The sequence below is a fragment of the Bombyx mandarina genome, chromosome 09 (assembly GCF_030267445.1).
Source record: "Bombyx mandarina strain Sakado chromosome 09, ASM3026744v2".
NCBI classification, from domain to species: domain Eukaryota; kingdom Metazoa; phylum Arthropoda; class Insecta; order Lepidoptera; family Bombycidae; genus Bombyx; species Bombyx mandarina.
Genome location: NC_143216.1, coordinates 10907433 through 10924638, shown reverse-complemented (window position 1 = coordinate 10924638; position 17206 = coordinate 10907433). Strand labels below are relative to the sequence as shown.

Below are 17206 nucleotides of genomic sequence, written 5' to 3'. Positions count from 1 at the left end.
TTCTAAGGTCTCAGTATAGTTACAACGGCTGCCCCACTCTTCAAACCGAAACGCATTACTGCTTCACGGCCGAAATAGGCAGGTTGGTGATACCTACCCGCGCGGACTCACAGTAATTTTTTTTTTTTCAACAGACGATGCTGAAAGTGGGGGGCGGTGCGGTTTTGATCGCGGCGATCGTTGCCGTGTTCATCGTGGCCACGCAGGGACGGGACCCGGACCTGGAGGCGCGAGAGCATGAGGCGCGGGAGTACATGCTGCATCTGGACAAAGCGACCGGCCTCAGGAAGAATAGGGCCAGCTTAGCCGAATGGGAGTACACCTCGAATATCACGAAGGAGAACGAAGAGAAGTCGGTACGTCATTTTCATTATTGTTATGCGCTGGGGCTCGGGATAAATAAAACATTTAAACACTCTTCACAAACACTTTAAAACTCTCAATTCGCTTCTTCCGCTTCGCTTAAGTGATCCGTTCGCTGTTTCGCTTCAAATAGTTCCGATTACTAATTGACTACGTGCCATCTTTACAACGCTTTTATAGCCGATACCTCATCCCTAGAATTTTCGAGAATATTCCACACATCTCTAGTCGTAGTTTCCGATATCTGTCAATAGATGGCGTTGTACTTCTCGGGCGTACTATGTGCTTCTAGGTCCTTCGATATTCTTTCGACTATTTGGCGTTAGATGGCGTTACTCAGCGTAACATTATTTTAAATCCAATTTAAAACCCATCCAGCGAATTGTAGACCAAAAGGGGTCGATTTCAATCAAAAATATGGGCAAATTCTTTTAACGGAAATTCATTTATCATGATATTATTCACACAAACCTCAAACCTCGACCTTTAAAGGACTCACCGGAGAAGAAGTCCTATTTCAAACGAGCTATGAAAACACTAGTAAAGTCCCAAAAAGTAAAGGTTTTTTTTAGTATTGAAGGATTACTGGTGGCCCGGAGGCCTTTCCAGTTTCAACAGGACAGGTGAGCGAGCAAAAGCTCAGCCAAGAGGGGTGGGATTTGCTAACAGCTGCCCGAGTGCCTTCAAAGGAGACCTACCAACCTCTCTGTGCCTCTCCTATTATTGACGTGAATAGCGATACTGACCTTCAGGTGGGTCGTATAACTTACAAGGCAGTTCTAAACCTACATTGCGTTGCTTAGACACGTATTCCGGTCTGGTTATCATTAGTTAAACCACCTTTTGCCTAACATAAAGATAATAAAGTGATTGTCTAGTATTGCATTGACTACCACTTGATTCAGAGGCAAGTAGCACACGCTGTGACCACTTTTGTACAGACATTAGAATTCGTGATTGCGTGTTAGATTATAGTCTTAATGTCGTGATCGTAAGCACCGCATTTTAATACGTCTCGGTAATGATCAAGATAATAGGTTTGCGAGTGTCATTATATCTGAAAATAACCTACAAAACGTCGCTTGATCCTATAACTTCGTCGGTGTGTTGATAAATGCAAAATGAAAGACCTTTGCAAAACTTTTTGCAGTATTACTATTTTTACTATTTTCATTTAATATTTTTTATTACTAACTAGCTGGCCTGGCAGACTTCGTAGTGCCTCAATCGATAAATAAAATACCTAAACTTTTGTAGAAAATAAACATAAAACAAACAAAAGGAATCACTCCGACGGGGGACACATCAAAGGAAAAACAAAGTTGTTATTTTTATTTAATTCCGAGCATTTTCATATTAATCTACCTTTTAAACCATCTCTGGACTTCCACAAATAATTCAAGACCAAAATTAGCCAAATCGGTCCAGCCGTTCTCGAGTTTTAGCGAGACTAACGAACAGCAATTCATTTTTATATATGAGTCGACTATTATCAAAGCCGGCAATCTGACTTTTGGACAATGATTGGTAAATCAGAAAAACGAATTATTGACTTTGTATTCCATTGGCAGTCACAAAACTCTTCGGAACGACATCTTAGATAAATAACAGGTTAACTATTAACCTTTATTTAATGCAGGTTTTGAACCGTATTCTTTGAAGGAGACGATTATATTCAAATCAATCTGTATCAATAAATTCTTTTTGTCCAAATGCACAGATTGCCACCTTTGATAATAGACGACTCATAATAGATATGGATGGACGAGCTCACGGTTCATCTGCTGTTAAATAGTCACCGGAGCCCATAAACATTAACAACGTAAATGCCACCATCCATCTTGAGACCCGACTTCTAAGTCTCCGTTTTTACAATACACTGGTCCCTTACTCTTTAAGCATTGCTGTTTCACGGCAGAAACGGGTAGGGTGGTGGCACTAACCCTACAAGGTCGTAGATGTCTATGGGCTCCATAAACCACTTAATATCAGGTCGGCTGTGAACTCGTCCATCCAACTAAGCAATAAAAAAGAAAAAAAAAACATTCTGTCCGGACATGAGTTTGACGTCATCATTTCGGCTCGAAAGAGCTTTTTGTAGCTGGGGAATTGACGCGGTAACGACAGCATATATGTAGCATATACATAATATGTATATATGTTTAAATCTACTTTCACAAATTATTTATAGAGTTTCATAATTTTTTTTATATAAAAAGGTAATGTTAATTATTTGGGTTACTACTCTAAATTTCAGATACAAACTCACCTGGAGCTCTCGCGTCAAGAGAAAGCAGCCTGGGAGGAGACCAAGATGTACGGGTGGCAGGACTTCCAGGATTTCACGTTGCGTAGAATGTTCAAGAAATACAGTCAGCTGGGCGTTGCGGCTCTGCCTGACGACAAATTCCAAGCTTTGATGAGAACTGTATCGGGAATGGAATCGAACTACGCCACCGCGAAGATCTGCTCGTACAAGAATGAAAGTAAATGCGATCTATCTTTGGAACCTGGTGAGTAAACTTGTTTTTTTATTTTTATTGCTTGGATCGGTGGACGAGCTCACAGACCACCTGGTGTTAAGTGGTTACTGGAGCCCATAGACATCTACAAAGTAAATGCGCCACCCACTTTGAGATATAAGTTCTAAGGTCTCAAATAATAGTTACAACGGCTGCCTCTCCCTTCAAACCGAAACGCATTACTGCTTCACGGCAGAAATAGGCGGGGTGGTGGTACCTACCCGTGCGGACTCACAAGACGTCCTACCACCAGTAATTGTTAGTAGTAGGTTTTGACTGTTGTGACGAGTTGGGTGGCCTCGATTCCCGAATCAGGTAAACATTGTGTGATGAACAGGTTCTTACTGGTGGTAGGATGTCTTGTGAGTCCGCATAGGTAGGTACCACCGCCCTGCCTATTTCTGCCGTGAGGCAGTAATGCGTTTCGGCTTCAAAATTGGCACAGCCGTTATACTATACAGTCGTATGTATCAAAGGGTGTTAGCGAGATTCACGTTGTCATGTTTTTAGACTCCGATAGTTATTTAATGTAAAGTGGGCTGTCTGCCCCTCTTATACAAATCCAACCACCAGTAGTTCTAAAATAATAATAATGGTGAGAGTGCAAAAAACGGAGACCTTAGAACTTACGTCTCGAAGTATGTTGCGGCATTTACGTTGTAGATGTCTATGGGCTCCGGTAATCACTTAACACCAGATGGGCCGTGAGCTCGTCACCCAAATAACAAATAAAAGAATTGCGTTTGAAATTCGACACGTTGATTTTTTACGATTGTTCACAGAGATAACTGAAATATTCTCCACGAGCCAAGACCCTGAGGAGTTGAAGCATGCCTGGGTGGAGTGGCACAACGCGGCCGGCGCGACAGCGAAGAAGAACTTCACCGACTACGTGAACCTTTACAACGAGGCTGCCAAGCTTAATGGTGAGATTTCAGAGACCCTACTCCAGCCATTTATTTATACTGACTAGTGATCGCCCGGTAGTCGAAATTCGACTATAAAGAATTGAAATTATAAGTTTATGTACTATTATGATTCTATTGTCAAAGAATATTATACTTCTATTATATAATCACAGATTTCGCCAAGACTACATTTAGACAAATATTAATAAAGACAAACAATATTTAAACTATTCTCAATTTGACCACAGACTATAAAGCAATAAGAAAATTTTGACAATAAACAAATAGTATGCTTGCGTGTGTGTGTGAAATACATGGTAGTGTGTGTAATATTGTTTTTTAATTGTTTTAAAGTACTTTAATGCCTAATTTTAAAAAAAATTTAACTTTCTGCACTCCTTCTCTATTTTCTCTATAAGTGTGGAGGATTTCATACTCCTCCGTCCGCGTAATTTTCGTAAAAACGGGTACAAAGTTTTTGCTTCTCGTATTAATATATAGATATTAATCTTTTGTGTATAGGCAGGCAGATTCTTACCACCCCCCTCTTGAGATATGAGGACGAAAGACTTAATAGTTCTCTCGTTCTAACTCGGACTATGTAAACAAAGCATGGTTATGCCCACTCGTGTGGGATTAGAATTGTACTTTTTATAGTTTGGGAAACAGCTCTGCTGAAGCTGTTAGACGTGATTGAGGGTGGTAATAGAGAGGTGTTATCCGTGCGGACTTACATTACGCCATAGCACCGTTTTTGCCATGATTGAGTTTTTCTGATACTGGATAGGAGATCCGCAATATTCTGCCTACCCGTGATCATGGCGCTGAATTATGGAACTCAGTAAATCAGACTGCTCACTGAAAAACTCTGTAGCGATAGTTAAAAACAGGATACGTCATATATAGATATTTGGCTTTGATGGGTGAATTAATTTATTGCCTTACTGGCCTAGAGTGGTCACTACTACATGCTGTAGCTACATGCAGTCGAAGTTTCAATTGTATTTTAAAACGGTTCTCGTAGTCTCTAAACCTAGAGAGTGGCTTCACGACTGCAGGCCGCGAGTCTGGTTGTAGTGTTGACCGCGGGAACCCCCCTACTCTGACTGGGTTCTGACCCCAGGTGGAGATCGGACGTCGGGTGAGAGAGTGCAAGGGGAGTCGTTTGGTGGGTAGTACCCTAAAACATCCTTAGACCCGCGGTCTGTTCTGAACATCTGCAGACCGTCAAGTCCTACATACCCCGCGCGCCGCCTAAGCGCGTAAGCCTCACATGAGGCTCGGCCCCCTCCCGAAAAAAAAAGTCATGTCGGTAGGCAGCGCTTTGTCCCTGCCCCTGGCATTGCTGACGTCCATGGGCGACGATAATCACTCACCAGGTGGACTGTTTGCCCGTCCAGGATTACAATACGGAGCGTATATATACCACCATTACAATCGATTTCTTCAAACTCCCTTACAGGCTTCGATAACGTAGCCGAATGGTGGCAATCAGAATACGAAGTACCGGACTTCGAGGAGCAGCTGGCGAAGCTGTGGGAGGACGTGAAGCCTCTGTACCAGCAGCTGCACGCCTACGTCAGGAAGAGGCTGCGGGACAAGTACGGAGACAAGATCGTGTCCGCCAGAGGACCGATACCGGCGCATTTACTGGGTAACGCAGATACTTAATAAATAATTTTTCTTTTTTTTATTGCTTAGATGAGTGGACGAGCTCACAGCCCACCTGGTGTAAAGTGGTTACTGGAGCCAATAGACATCTACAACGTAAATGCGCCACTCACCTTGAGATATAAGTTCTAAGGTCTCAAGCATAATTACAACGGGTGCCCCACCTTCAAACTGAAACGCATTACAGCTTCACGGCAGAAATAGGCAGGGCGGTGGTACCTACCCGTGCGGACTCACAAGAGGTCCTACCACCAGTAATTACGCAAATTATAATTTTGCGGGTTTGATTTTGATGAACGAGTATATAAGTCACGACAAGTACTTACTTTTAAATCTTTGGATATGAAGGCACAGGGTTCGTTCTTTATACAGCCAGCTCAAATAACGTGTGTGTATTTTTTGTAATTCCAGGCAACATGTGGGCCCAGACGTGGAACAACATCGAATCCTTCACTCGTCCTTATCCGGACAAGAAGGAGATCGACGTCACACAAGCGATGAGAGACCAGAACTACACTCCGATGAAGATGTTTCAAATGTCAGACGAATTCTTTAGGTCGTTGAACTTGACCGCTATGCCCGAGAAGTTCTGGAAGAACTCTATAATAGAGAAGCCGACGGATAGAGAAATCGTTTGTCACGCCTCCGCCTGGGACTTCTTTGATGGCGAAGATTTTAGGTAATTTATTGATATATTTTATACGAGGGCGGCACTGAAAATGGGAATTAACGAAGTGACACAACATTACTATTTAAAAATGTATTTATTACTTTTCGATGTATTCTCCGCGAAATTTGACACATTTTTCCATACGATGGAACCAATCATTGAAGCAACCATTCCATTCGGAAGTTGGGGTCTCCAAAATGGACGTTTTGTAGGCGTCCACAGCTTCTTCAGGTGATGAAAATCTCTGTCCACGCAATTTATTCTTTATTTTAGGGAAAGTATAGAAATCATTAGGGCTTAGGTTGGGGCTATACGGTGGATGGTCTAATAATTCTATGTTTTCTTGCTCTAAAAACTCTTTTGTTCTGTGCGCGGTGTGAGAACTCGCATTGTCGTGATGGAGGATGATGCGGCGGTTGCAGTTCTCTTTACGGAGTAGAGAAACGACCTGTGGCAAACAAATGCTAGCATACCATTCTGCATTAACCGTTCTTTGTCCCTCAAGAGGAATAGTCGTAACATGGCCGGTTTTGGAGACAAACGTGGCCACCATTTTTTTGCAACACTCCGTGAACGAACAATTTTTGTTGGCTTTAACTCATTTTCGAACACCCAAACTCGTGACTGGTTTTTTGTTTCGGGTTCGTACGCGTATATCCAGGATTCGTCACCTGATACAATGTTGTATACAGCATTTGAGGATCCTGCGTGGAATCTTTCGAGAGTTCTGACGCACCAAGTAACGCGAGCCGCTTTTTGCTCTTCACAGAGCGAATGCGGTATCCATCGGGAAAACAACTTTTTTACACTTAATTGTTCATGCAAGATTATTTGTATTTGACTCATGCCAATGTCTAAAGTTGCCTGAATTTCGCGGTATGTCACATGTCGATCTTCCTCAATCAGCTTACGCACAGCATTAACGTTTTCTTGGGTGACTGCAGTTTTTGGACGACCTTGACGGGGATCATCACTGAGCTTGACACGTCCACGTTGAAACTCAGCAAACCAGCGATAAATTGTGGTTTTGGATGGGGCTTCATCACCAAATGCAGAAATCATCCCGTCAACACACTGTTTTTGTGTTAAACCACTTCGAAAGTCATAATAAATCATCGCTCTTGAATTTTCTCGAGTTAATTCCATTTTCTCAACGACTAAACAAGTTTGACAAAACCTCGTGACAAGACCGAGAATCTTTTTTTAAATAAATAAATGGTATTCGATTTTAAAAACCAAGGAGTTTTCAATTAAAAAGCTTTTAATATGACAGGAACAGTGGAAATATTCCATTCCCGATACTTTTAGTGCAGCCTAGTATAATGTAAACAAGTGAATGAACTAGTGGCACAGTTGTCAAGCGGTACCAGAACCCATGGGCAGTTCAATGTCAATACCACTAAGTAATTGGAGAAATCTTGTCTAAGTCCTCAAGGTACAGTCCTCCTCGCGTCGTTTTCCTCATTACTGAGGGTCGAGACTCCCCCGCTGCATCAGTTTCTCCCGTACGACATCCCTCCATCTGCCGCGATCCTTTGCTTCATGAAGGGCATTGTGGAAATTGATGCTCAGAGAAGATCGTATTTGGTCCGCCCATCTCGTGGGACTGCGTCCTCATGGTACAGTACCCAACAATAAATACTGCCCATCGAAATTTAACCTTCCAGACAGATGAAAATAGCTCAACGGTCGATGTGCGGTATTTATCGCCGGGTACTGTACTGTATAACAGCTTTACTAATCATGCTTCACGAAAGAAATAGGCAAGGCGGTGGTCCTAGTACGTGCACGCTCACAAGACATCATACCATAAGTAATCATCATGTATCGTATATAATTCATATTCTAACATTTCAATGGTCAAACTACCTATATAAAAATATTGGTTGTCTGTAAAGTCGGTTTACGGACGATAGCTTAACGTCAGTAGCAGAATAATTCGAGCTGCTAGCTCTGACGTCACGCGATAAGAGAGATAAATGTGTCACAAGCCAACGTTTGGGTCGATCGTGCCTCTCTATAGCTTGTTCCGCGCTCTCGCTTGCACGCTCAGGTTCAGGGGGAACGTGATACTTTTTGGTGTGCAGCCGATTTTCATTGATTTATAAGACGTTATCACGTCAAAAAATGTTGATTGAAACCCAAAAAATAATAGTTTAATAAAACTAACAAAATACGCTTTTATAGAAAATCCAACTAAAAAATAGAAACAAAATTTTAATAAATTTGGATTAAAAATAGTGTAAGAAGAAATGATTTTATTGTAAAAAAGCGTGGGGTGCTTTTAAGGATATTATCAAAATAGCCCTTCTACTCATATCTGTTCATAAAATATTTATAACTACTGATACCATTCACCCCACGCTTTTTTTACAATAAAATCATTTTTTCTTAGTGTTTTTAATTCAAATTTATTAAAATATATTTTCTATTTTTAGTTGGATTTTCTATAAAAGCGGATTTTTTTAGTTTTTTTAAACTATTATTTATTTTTAGTTGAATTACAATTTTTTAAATTTTTTTTTAAAGATTGAATTGTCGTCGGTCTTTAATAAGTATACCAAATTTCGAGTTAATGCGGACGTTATGAAGGAGATCAAAATAATGTTCAAAGATTCCGTTACATACTAACATACATACGTCTGAAGCTAATAAAAGGGTATTAAAAAAAAAATTTTTTTTACACAACATCGCCAATATCCCAGACAATACACTAACTGTGTAAGTTTGAATACGGAAATACTAACAAACACATAACACACAAGTATCAAGATTGTTTAAGAAAACTCATAACGTATCCATTTCGCTTCGAAGGATCAAACAGTGCACGACAGTCGATTACGAATACTTCCAGACCACCCACCACGAGATGGGGCACATCCAATACTACCTGCAGTACCGGGACCAGCCCGTTGTGTTCAGGGACGGAGCGAACCAAGGTAAATAAACGATTCTCCTTTCCACGTCCAGGATCAAAATGTGCACGACGGTGAACGTGGAACACCTGAGGACGGTACACCACGAGATGGGCCACATTCAGTATTTCTTGCAGTACAGGCACCAGCCTTCGGTTTTCCGCGAGGGAGCTAATTCAGGTGAATCTTGAGTCTGTTGTTTCGGGACGTAAAGAGGTCAGAGAGACCTTGAACGAAGGCCGTGTTTTTGATTAGAAACGATCGGTTAATTATAGAGCGCGCGGAACTAGATCGTTTTCGTTGAACCCGTTGCTTGCGACGAAGGACTCGACGAGTAAATTAACCCACAAACACAGCCCACTGAGTTTCTCGCCGGATCTTCTCAGTGGGTCGCGTTTCCGATCCGACGGTAGATTCTGCGAAGCACGGTTCTTGCTAGGGTTCGTGTTAGCAACGTCGTCAGGTTTGAGCCCCGTGAGCTCACCTACTAGTTAAGGTTACGCTGAAATAGCCTCTCAAGGCTATCAGCTTAGGTAGGAAAAAAAAATTTGGCCGCGCCTTAGGTCGCGACAGGGGTGAGGGGGCGGGTCGCCTACTGCTCGTAACGCAAATGAGATTACACAGTGATTACTAAATAAATAAAAAACAATTTTAGAAGTTGATATTGAACCCATTTAATTATATTGTAATTAATAGTAAAATAAACCAAAAACAAATTTAAGTATATGAAATTATTCTGACATATCCTCTAAATCACTTGTTTCTGAACTCTCTGAACTTGGTTCTGGAACTTACTAGTGGTAGGATCTTTACTGGTGGTAGGACCTCTTCTGAGTCCGCGCGGGTAGGTACCACCACCCTGCCTATTTCTGCCGTGAAGCAGTAATGCGTTTCGCTTTGAAGGGTGGGGAAGCCGTTGTAACTATACTGAGACCTTAGAATTTATATCTCAAGGTGGGTGGCGCATTTAATTTGTAGATCTCTATGGGCTCCAGAGTAACCACTTAACACCAGGTGGGCTGTGAGCTCGTCCAACCACCTCTAAGCAATAATAATAATAAAAAAACCGGCCAAAGTGGTACCAGTAAATGCACCAGCTCTTCTGGTGCATTTACTGGTACTACTACTAGGTCTGGTACTAGGTGGAAGTCTCCAGGACATCGGTCAGCTAATCCGTTCTGTTTTTAATTCCAGGTTTCCACGAAGCGGTCGGGGACACGATAGCTCTCTCAGTGTCGTCTCCGAAACATCTGCGTCGGGTCGGGCTGGCCACGGGCGATGCCGAGGATGAACAGACAGAGATCAATCAGCTTTATAAGATGGTTTGTGATTTAGCCGCGAGTGTGCGTGGTTGTAAAGCGTTGCTTGGACTATGTTCCTGTGTGTTCCTCTGCGCAGTGGATAGCTACATTACTTTCTGCACCTTATCCCACTAGGTGGGCTCGGAACAGCTAGTTTTTTCCTTCCATTCTCTTCTATCAGCCGTCAGCTCACTTCTTTATCATATCGTCATTAATGTAATAAAAATCAAACCCGAAAAATTATAATTTGCGTAAATTACTGGTGGTAGGACGTGTTGTGAGTTCGCACGGGTAGGTACCACCGCCCTGCCTATTTGTGCTGTGAAGCAGTAATGCGTTTTGATTCCAAGGGGCAGCTGTTGTACTATTAAAAGTGAGATCTTAGAACTCATATCTCAAGATGTGGAGGCATTTTCGTGTAGATGTCTATGGGCTCCGGTAACTACTTAACACCAGGTGGACTGTGAGATCCACCCATATAAGCAATAAAAAAATATTGATGCTGAAATCTAATGTCGTCTTAATTTGATCAGGCCAGAGCATGGGACTACGCTCCCTAGGCGTATACTAGAAGAATTCAAACAACTATAAATAAATAATTAGGATATGTAATACATGGTCACTTCACCCCACATTAGGACTCTGCCTATTATGTGAACTAAAGGGACATACAGTCTTACAAATAGTTAAATCTATATATATAAAAATGAATTGCAGTTCGTTAGTCTCGCTAAACTCGAGAACGGCTGGACCGATTTGGCTAGTTTTTGTCTTGAATTATTATATATCAAAATGCTCGCAATTAAATAAAAATAACAATTTTGTTTTTTTTCTTTGATGTGTCCTCCGTCAGACGGATTCCTTTTGTTTGTTTTAAGTTTATTTTATACAAAAGCTTAGGTCTTTTATTTATCGATTGAGGCACTACGAAGTTGGCCGGGTCAGCTAGTATCTTCATAAGAACCTCCTCGTCACACGGCTGCTTAGTGGTAACCACAACTGTCTGGAGTCACTTAAAATAATAGGCTTCCTTCTTTCAGGGAATAGACAAGATCGTATTCCTACCGTTCGCATACACCCTGGATCTGTTCCGATACGGTGTGTTCAGAAGGAAGACGCTGCCGGAAGACTACAACTGCCACTACTGGAAGCTAAGGGAGCAGCTACAAGGCGTGGAGCCGCCCGTCAATAGAACTGAGGACGACTTCGACGCCGCAGCCAAGTACCACGTGTCTGCCAACGTCGAATACGCCAGGTGAAGGCTGAGGGCCGGGGTGTGATGGAGAGCTTAGCATGAACCCAGTTGTTGTAAATGAAAGTCGTCATTAACTCACGCACTTGTATATTTACGGGAAATACAATAGGTACATGCAGGTTTATTATAGCTATCTAAGTGGAACTGTGTTCGCTGTATGACCGTTACAACTGGACTGTCGTCCCAATATCCTTTTCCCACAAGCGTGGAATGGTGAAGATGACACCTCGCATTACGTAGCCAGGTAACACGCCACGTACATGCCACGTACACGTACAAGCATGTGTGTGTGATCCTACAGAAAGGATACCAGCAGCGCCTGAAAGAGCTCACGGATCATACGGAACTCACAGACATTAACAACGCAATTCCCTCTACCCATCTTGAGGCATGAGTTCTGAGTCTTAAATCTATAGTCTGTAAGGTAGGGTACCTACTCGTGTAGGCTCACAAGACCAGCCCTACTTCTTCTTCATCGTTCCCTCACTGCTGATAATCGCGACCACATGTACTTTCCTTCACAGTGTTCGATCATGGGTGGTATGGGCCGTAAGGTATAGACTACTACCAACCGCTTGCTTTGCCAGACCTGACCATTTGGCTGGTGTTCTGCCCACAGCGGCTCCAGTAACCATTTAGCACCAGGTGGGCTGTGAGCTCGTCCACTCATCTAAGCAATAAAAAAAAAACTGCTACACAACACGAAATACCCGAATGCTCTAAACTGAATACGTAATCCTGTTGTTTCAGATATTACGTGTCGTTCATAATCCAGTTCCAGTTCCACCGCGCGCTGTGCCAGCTGGCGGGCGAGCACGCGGCCGGCGACCCCAACAAGAAGCTGGTCGACTGCGACATCTACCAGAGCGTCGCCGCCGGGAACGCGCTCGCGTGAGTCTGCTGCGACCTGATGACGTACTCGTGACGTCACACGGTCTAGTACACATAATATTTAGTCGTATTTTTTATTAGACTAAGTCAACTGACGTTTACTGTGTTGTCAGTTTTTGATGAAATAAAAAGAGTGTTGTGAAAAAGTGAATGATTGAAAAAACTCCTGAATTAATGAAATTGCTTCGTTTGTCTAGTGAATAGTTAGTGTGTCGAACTGCCGATATCGGGTACGGGGTTCGAATTTTAGTCGTGCTTTGTACATACTAACGAGTTTTCGACGGCTATGTTCCTATAATATCTACCTATACTGAATACTGAGTGTTTTAAACATTAAGGAAAACATTGCGAGGAAACTTGTAAGACTGTCCTATTTTCAATACATCATATAGTTGAAACTATAGATGTATAAAATATAACAATTATAGGTAGGTAATGAAAAGAAAAAAAACTGATTGTAGTTACATACTACTAGTAACATAATAATATATTAGAGCACTTTAATACAATTTTATTGTAAAATAGAAATAATATTATTTTATAGTTTGAAATGATTAACTATTCACCCTCATTGTTCATTCATCTGATTGAACGAGAACTGAACGCATCACTATTACTTTAAATATGGCAACATCATTTTACAAAGTGACATTAGCTACTGTCAGTTGGCTTCGTCTAATTTTTAAGGGATTTTATGACCTGGTAACTGAGACCTTTAAGTCATGTCTTATTTTAATTTATATTCTTATTTTTATGAAAAATTATATTAGGGAGTGAAATGAAATGAAGATGATTAATTTGAAACATTAATCAACTGGGATGAAATGAAATGAGATGATATGGGATGAAATATAATCTCAGTAAAATGGTGGTCATTTACTTAAATTTTTTCAGTGGACTTTTTGGAGGATCCCGAGAAGTTACGTCCAACGGCTTTTTTCATTTTCTCACATTTGTGCACTTTCACAGATATTAAACAGTTAATAAACTACCATTATTACACATTTAAACCCGAAGAAATACTAAATAGACAAAATAAAACAAATCACACAACTTCACTCCTCGCGTTCCCGCCCAAAAGTCCGGCTTCGTCTAATAAAAAATACGACTATATAGAGTACATACCTTCCGAGCCGGAACGTGCCGGGTTTATTGCGGACGGACAATGTGCGCCAAGACAAGTTGCTTTTGTTTGAGTCAGAGGCCGAACCTCCTCTCAAGTCCCCGCGCCAAACTGGTGTAGTTGCAGTTGCAGTAGAAGCCTAATGCTGCAGATATTTTTTGAGCTCGCTTTCATTAGTTCACAGAATCATGTGTACAATTCATGTGTGGCAGATCTGAAACCCTCAGTACTCTTTCTATCTCATTCTCTCACAGATTAGTTAATGTTGATTTTTCGTTTAATTGAGTTTAAAATAATTAAGGTCCTAAGCTTTTTATTTTAAAAACCTTCCGATCCACTATCGATGCTTTTAGACATTACAAGCATCGATCACCGTTCTTGTCGGACCCGTCGAGTGCGTTGAAGGGTTCGTCGTGTAAATTAAATCACAGACACAGCCTACTGAGTTTCTCACCGGATTTTCTCGCCGGGCCCAATTCTGATGGAATGGTAGATTCAAGCACTGCTCTAGCTAGGCAGATATTAGCTAATCTCAGAGGCTGAGCTCCGTGATCTCGTCCATGCATTCGGTGAAGCTAGCAAAGCCCCTCGAAGCTCCTAGCAATAAGTAGGTAAAGAAATATTCATCCTCGAAGGCGATACCAACTCTGTTGTCTTCCTCAGAAATATGCTGAAGATGGGTTCGTCTAAGCCCTGGCCGGACGCGATGGAGGCGCTGACCGGACAGCGGGAGATGAAGGCGGACGGCCTCCTGGAGTACTTCCGGCCGCTCCACGATTGGCTGCGGGCGGAGAACCAGCGGACCGGCGAGCACATTGGCTGGGAACCGACCAACATGGGTGACGTCATACTTACTGTTATTCATGAACACATCACAAACCGGCACTCCTGTGTGACCCTGCGATACTCAACTGAGTTGACTTCGACAAGACGGGCAGATAGTCACACTCATATACCTAATATAGAACCTCATTTTAAGCCAGTTTGTGTCTTGTGCTTTTATGGCGAATGGTGTTTTTTTTAGATGTGTAGACGAGCTCACTTTTGTGTTGACTGGTTACCGGAATCCATAGACACTTACAACGTAAATGCCGCCACCTACCTTGAGATTTGAGTTCTCAGTACAACGGCTGTCTCACCTTTCAAACCGAAACGCATTACTGCTTCACGGCAGACATGGGCAGGTGGTGGTACATTTGGGCGCGCACCGCGGTACCGTAAGTTTCGTGTAGTTGGTGTGGTGGAGCTCGATGGGGCTTAGTCGGTAGTTGGTTCTGCGGTACAAGTGCTTCACGCGCCCTTTTTCAAGGCGTAGTTACTCTCCTGTGAGAAATTAGGGGAGGTGAAAGACCTCGGCCCTTCTCTTCTCCCCTTCTTCGTCTCAGGAGGTGCCGGAGTCCGACATAATCCGGTCCGTTACCCCCCTCGACCGGGTATTCGTAAATGGAATCCCCAAGGTTAAAAAAAAAGGGTCGTGGTACATACCCGTGCGGACTCACAAGAGGTAATACCACCAGCTTCAAGAAGAAGTGAAGTGAGTAAAGTGAAGTCAAACAGGATACGAAGGAATAATATATAATATTTTCACTATACGTTATTATAATTTCGTGGGCGTCGAATTAACGTTGTTGTTGCTATGGGCTCCGGTAACTACTAAGCTAGCGGAGAGTTCGTTTTCTCGTCTAAATGATATTTAAATAAATTAAAAACAAATATTATAATCATATATGTTTTTGTTTGTCCTTCAGAGTACTGCACACCGAGCCAATTGTCGGAGCTAAACGTGAAGGAGCCGTCGTCGAGTCCAGCGACGCAACAATCTGACTCTTGACAAAAATAATGTACTTATTTAGTTTAACTTATACAAGCCGAGTGAGACAATATTTTTAAAATGCAATAAAAACAGATTTTTTTTTTCACTTTTTTTTTTTCTTGAGTCTAGCAACACATAAACGCTCTTGAAGATATGATTTTCTTGTGCTTTATGTTGCTTGCTTGAAAATAATACGAGGCAAAAACAAGTGTAAAACGACAAGTAGAAAATATACGTTTACCTTAATTTATGTAGTGACATTTTCTAATGTATCGCTTCTAAAACGATATAGCTTATTTCTAGAAGACAAGAAAGATGAAATGAAATGAGTTAAGTCATCAATAGCAGTGCTAAGACCATCACGATCACCCCTCCTACTTCCCCCGCTTCAGTCCTGGGCGAGGGTCGAGGAGCTTGGGCGAAAAATGAAGAGGATTCGTTTGGGTCGTTCCTTAAATTACCGCCATCTATTGGTGGGGGACTGCGTTTTGGGCTAAAGGTCGCGGGAGCCGCTGGATGCGGGCTGTGAGCGATCCGTCATTGTGGCGAACCTTCGGGAAGGCCTGTGTTCAATAGGGAACATTTGTCATATTGAACCATAGATAATACATATAAATTAGTTATAGGAAAGCAACTCAAGCACTCAACAAAACAGTTTACGGGTGTCGGCCACTAGATGGCTTCGCTTCGATTAGTTTCTCATTGCTCCTGTAGATGGCAGTAACAAATTGACTATTCTATATTATATTTTTAATGAAGGATTTTGTAAATTTTCAGGAACCACAAATTTAAAAAGTTTTATCTGTTCATGACGATGGTGAAGAAGAAACCACGCATGACAGTTAATTTAATAGTTTAATGATTTCACGTAACAAAATTTAAGGCGCCTTGCATTAGATGCTTTCAGCTCTAACACTAGGAGCAGGCTAAGGGACCCCGGTAACCGTACTCGTCAAATTGGACAAAGAGTTCGATATGCAACCTAACCTAAGCATCAGCCCGCTAAGTTTCTCACCGGATCTTCTCAGCGGGTCGCGATTCCGATCCGGTATTAGATTCATTCGCGAAGCAGCTGTTCTTGAGTTGTTAGGTCTCTTTTGGAGGGCAGCTGTTAGCAAATCTCACTCCTGGCTGAGCCATTTCTCGCCCACCTGTTCTGGTGAAACTGGAAAGGCCTCCGGGCCACCAGTAATCATACAATCATAAAAAAAGCTTAAGGCGGACGACATCGCTGTATGTTCATATTGAAGTTTTACTGAAATTAAAATTTCTATATCTCTGAACAAGTGTGTTTCATATAATTTTAGGGGCTTGAAACTACGAAATCATTTTAAATACAGTCAAACCTGGGTAAGTGAGAACTGGATAAGTGAGAAAACTCTATAAGTGAGAGTAATAGCCAGGACCCGACATTTTAAGCTCCCAAAACCTCTATTAGCGAGAAATAGAAACCTCTGTAAGACAGAGTCGTTTTTCCCTCATGGACCTCCTTAAGTGAGACTGCTACTTATCTATACCTCTATAAGCGACAGTCGAGCTTTATTTATTTATATTATTTAGGAGGAACTGCTCTATAGGAATCTGCTATTTTATAACTCACTCTTAACTTTCGTGGTACTTCCTACCATTGTTTTTGTATTGTTTTCTCGTCAATATTGAACCTATTTATTTCGTGGAACTAAATAACGTTGTTATTTTATCGCATTTTTTTTGAATGCACACGTATGCCTGTGTACCGTCCTGTTTGTCGGACTTACTCAGTTTATCGTTAATA

General features: G+C 41.9%; 1 protein-coding gene across 4 annotated transcripts in view; it reads left to right on the top strand.

The window, feature by feature from the left end:
• LOC114245205 (angiotensin-converting enzyme) overlaps positions 1–15538 on the top strand; it is a 78571-nt gene extending 63033 nt beyond the window's left edge. For 2 of the 4 annotated variants that reach the window (XM_028177284.2, XM_089729910.1), the window contains exons 2-12: positions 135–356; positions 2621–2876; positions 3668–3811; positions 5256–5447; positions 5876–6143; positions 9105–9229; positions 10244–10371; positions 11391–11605; positions 12356–12496; positions 14283–14458; positions 15368–15538. In XM_028177284.2, the coding sequence (XP_028033085.2) occupies positions 135–356; positions 2621–2876; positions 3668–3811; positions 5256–5447; positions 5876–6143; positions 9105–9229; positions 10244–10371; positions 11391–11605; positions 12356–12496; positions 14283–14458; positions 15368–15450 (1950 nt within the window). In that variant the 3' untranslated portion in view covers positions 15451–15538. Of the gene's footprint in view, positions 1–134; positions 357–2620; positions 2877–3667; positions 3812–5255; positions 5448–5875; positions 6144–8948; positions 9074–9104; positions 9230–10243; positions 10372–11390; positions 11606–12355; positions 12497–14282; positions 14459–15367 lie in introns of all 4 variants that reach the window. The other 2 variants (XM_089729908.1, XM_089729909.1) reach the window with 1 other exon arrangement.
• The last annotated feature ends 1668 nt before the right edge of the window (positions 15539–17206 follow it).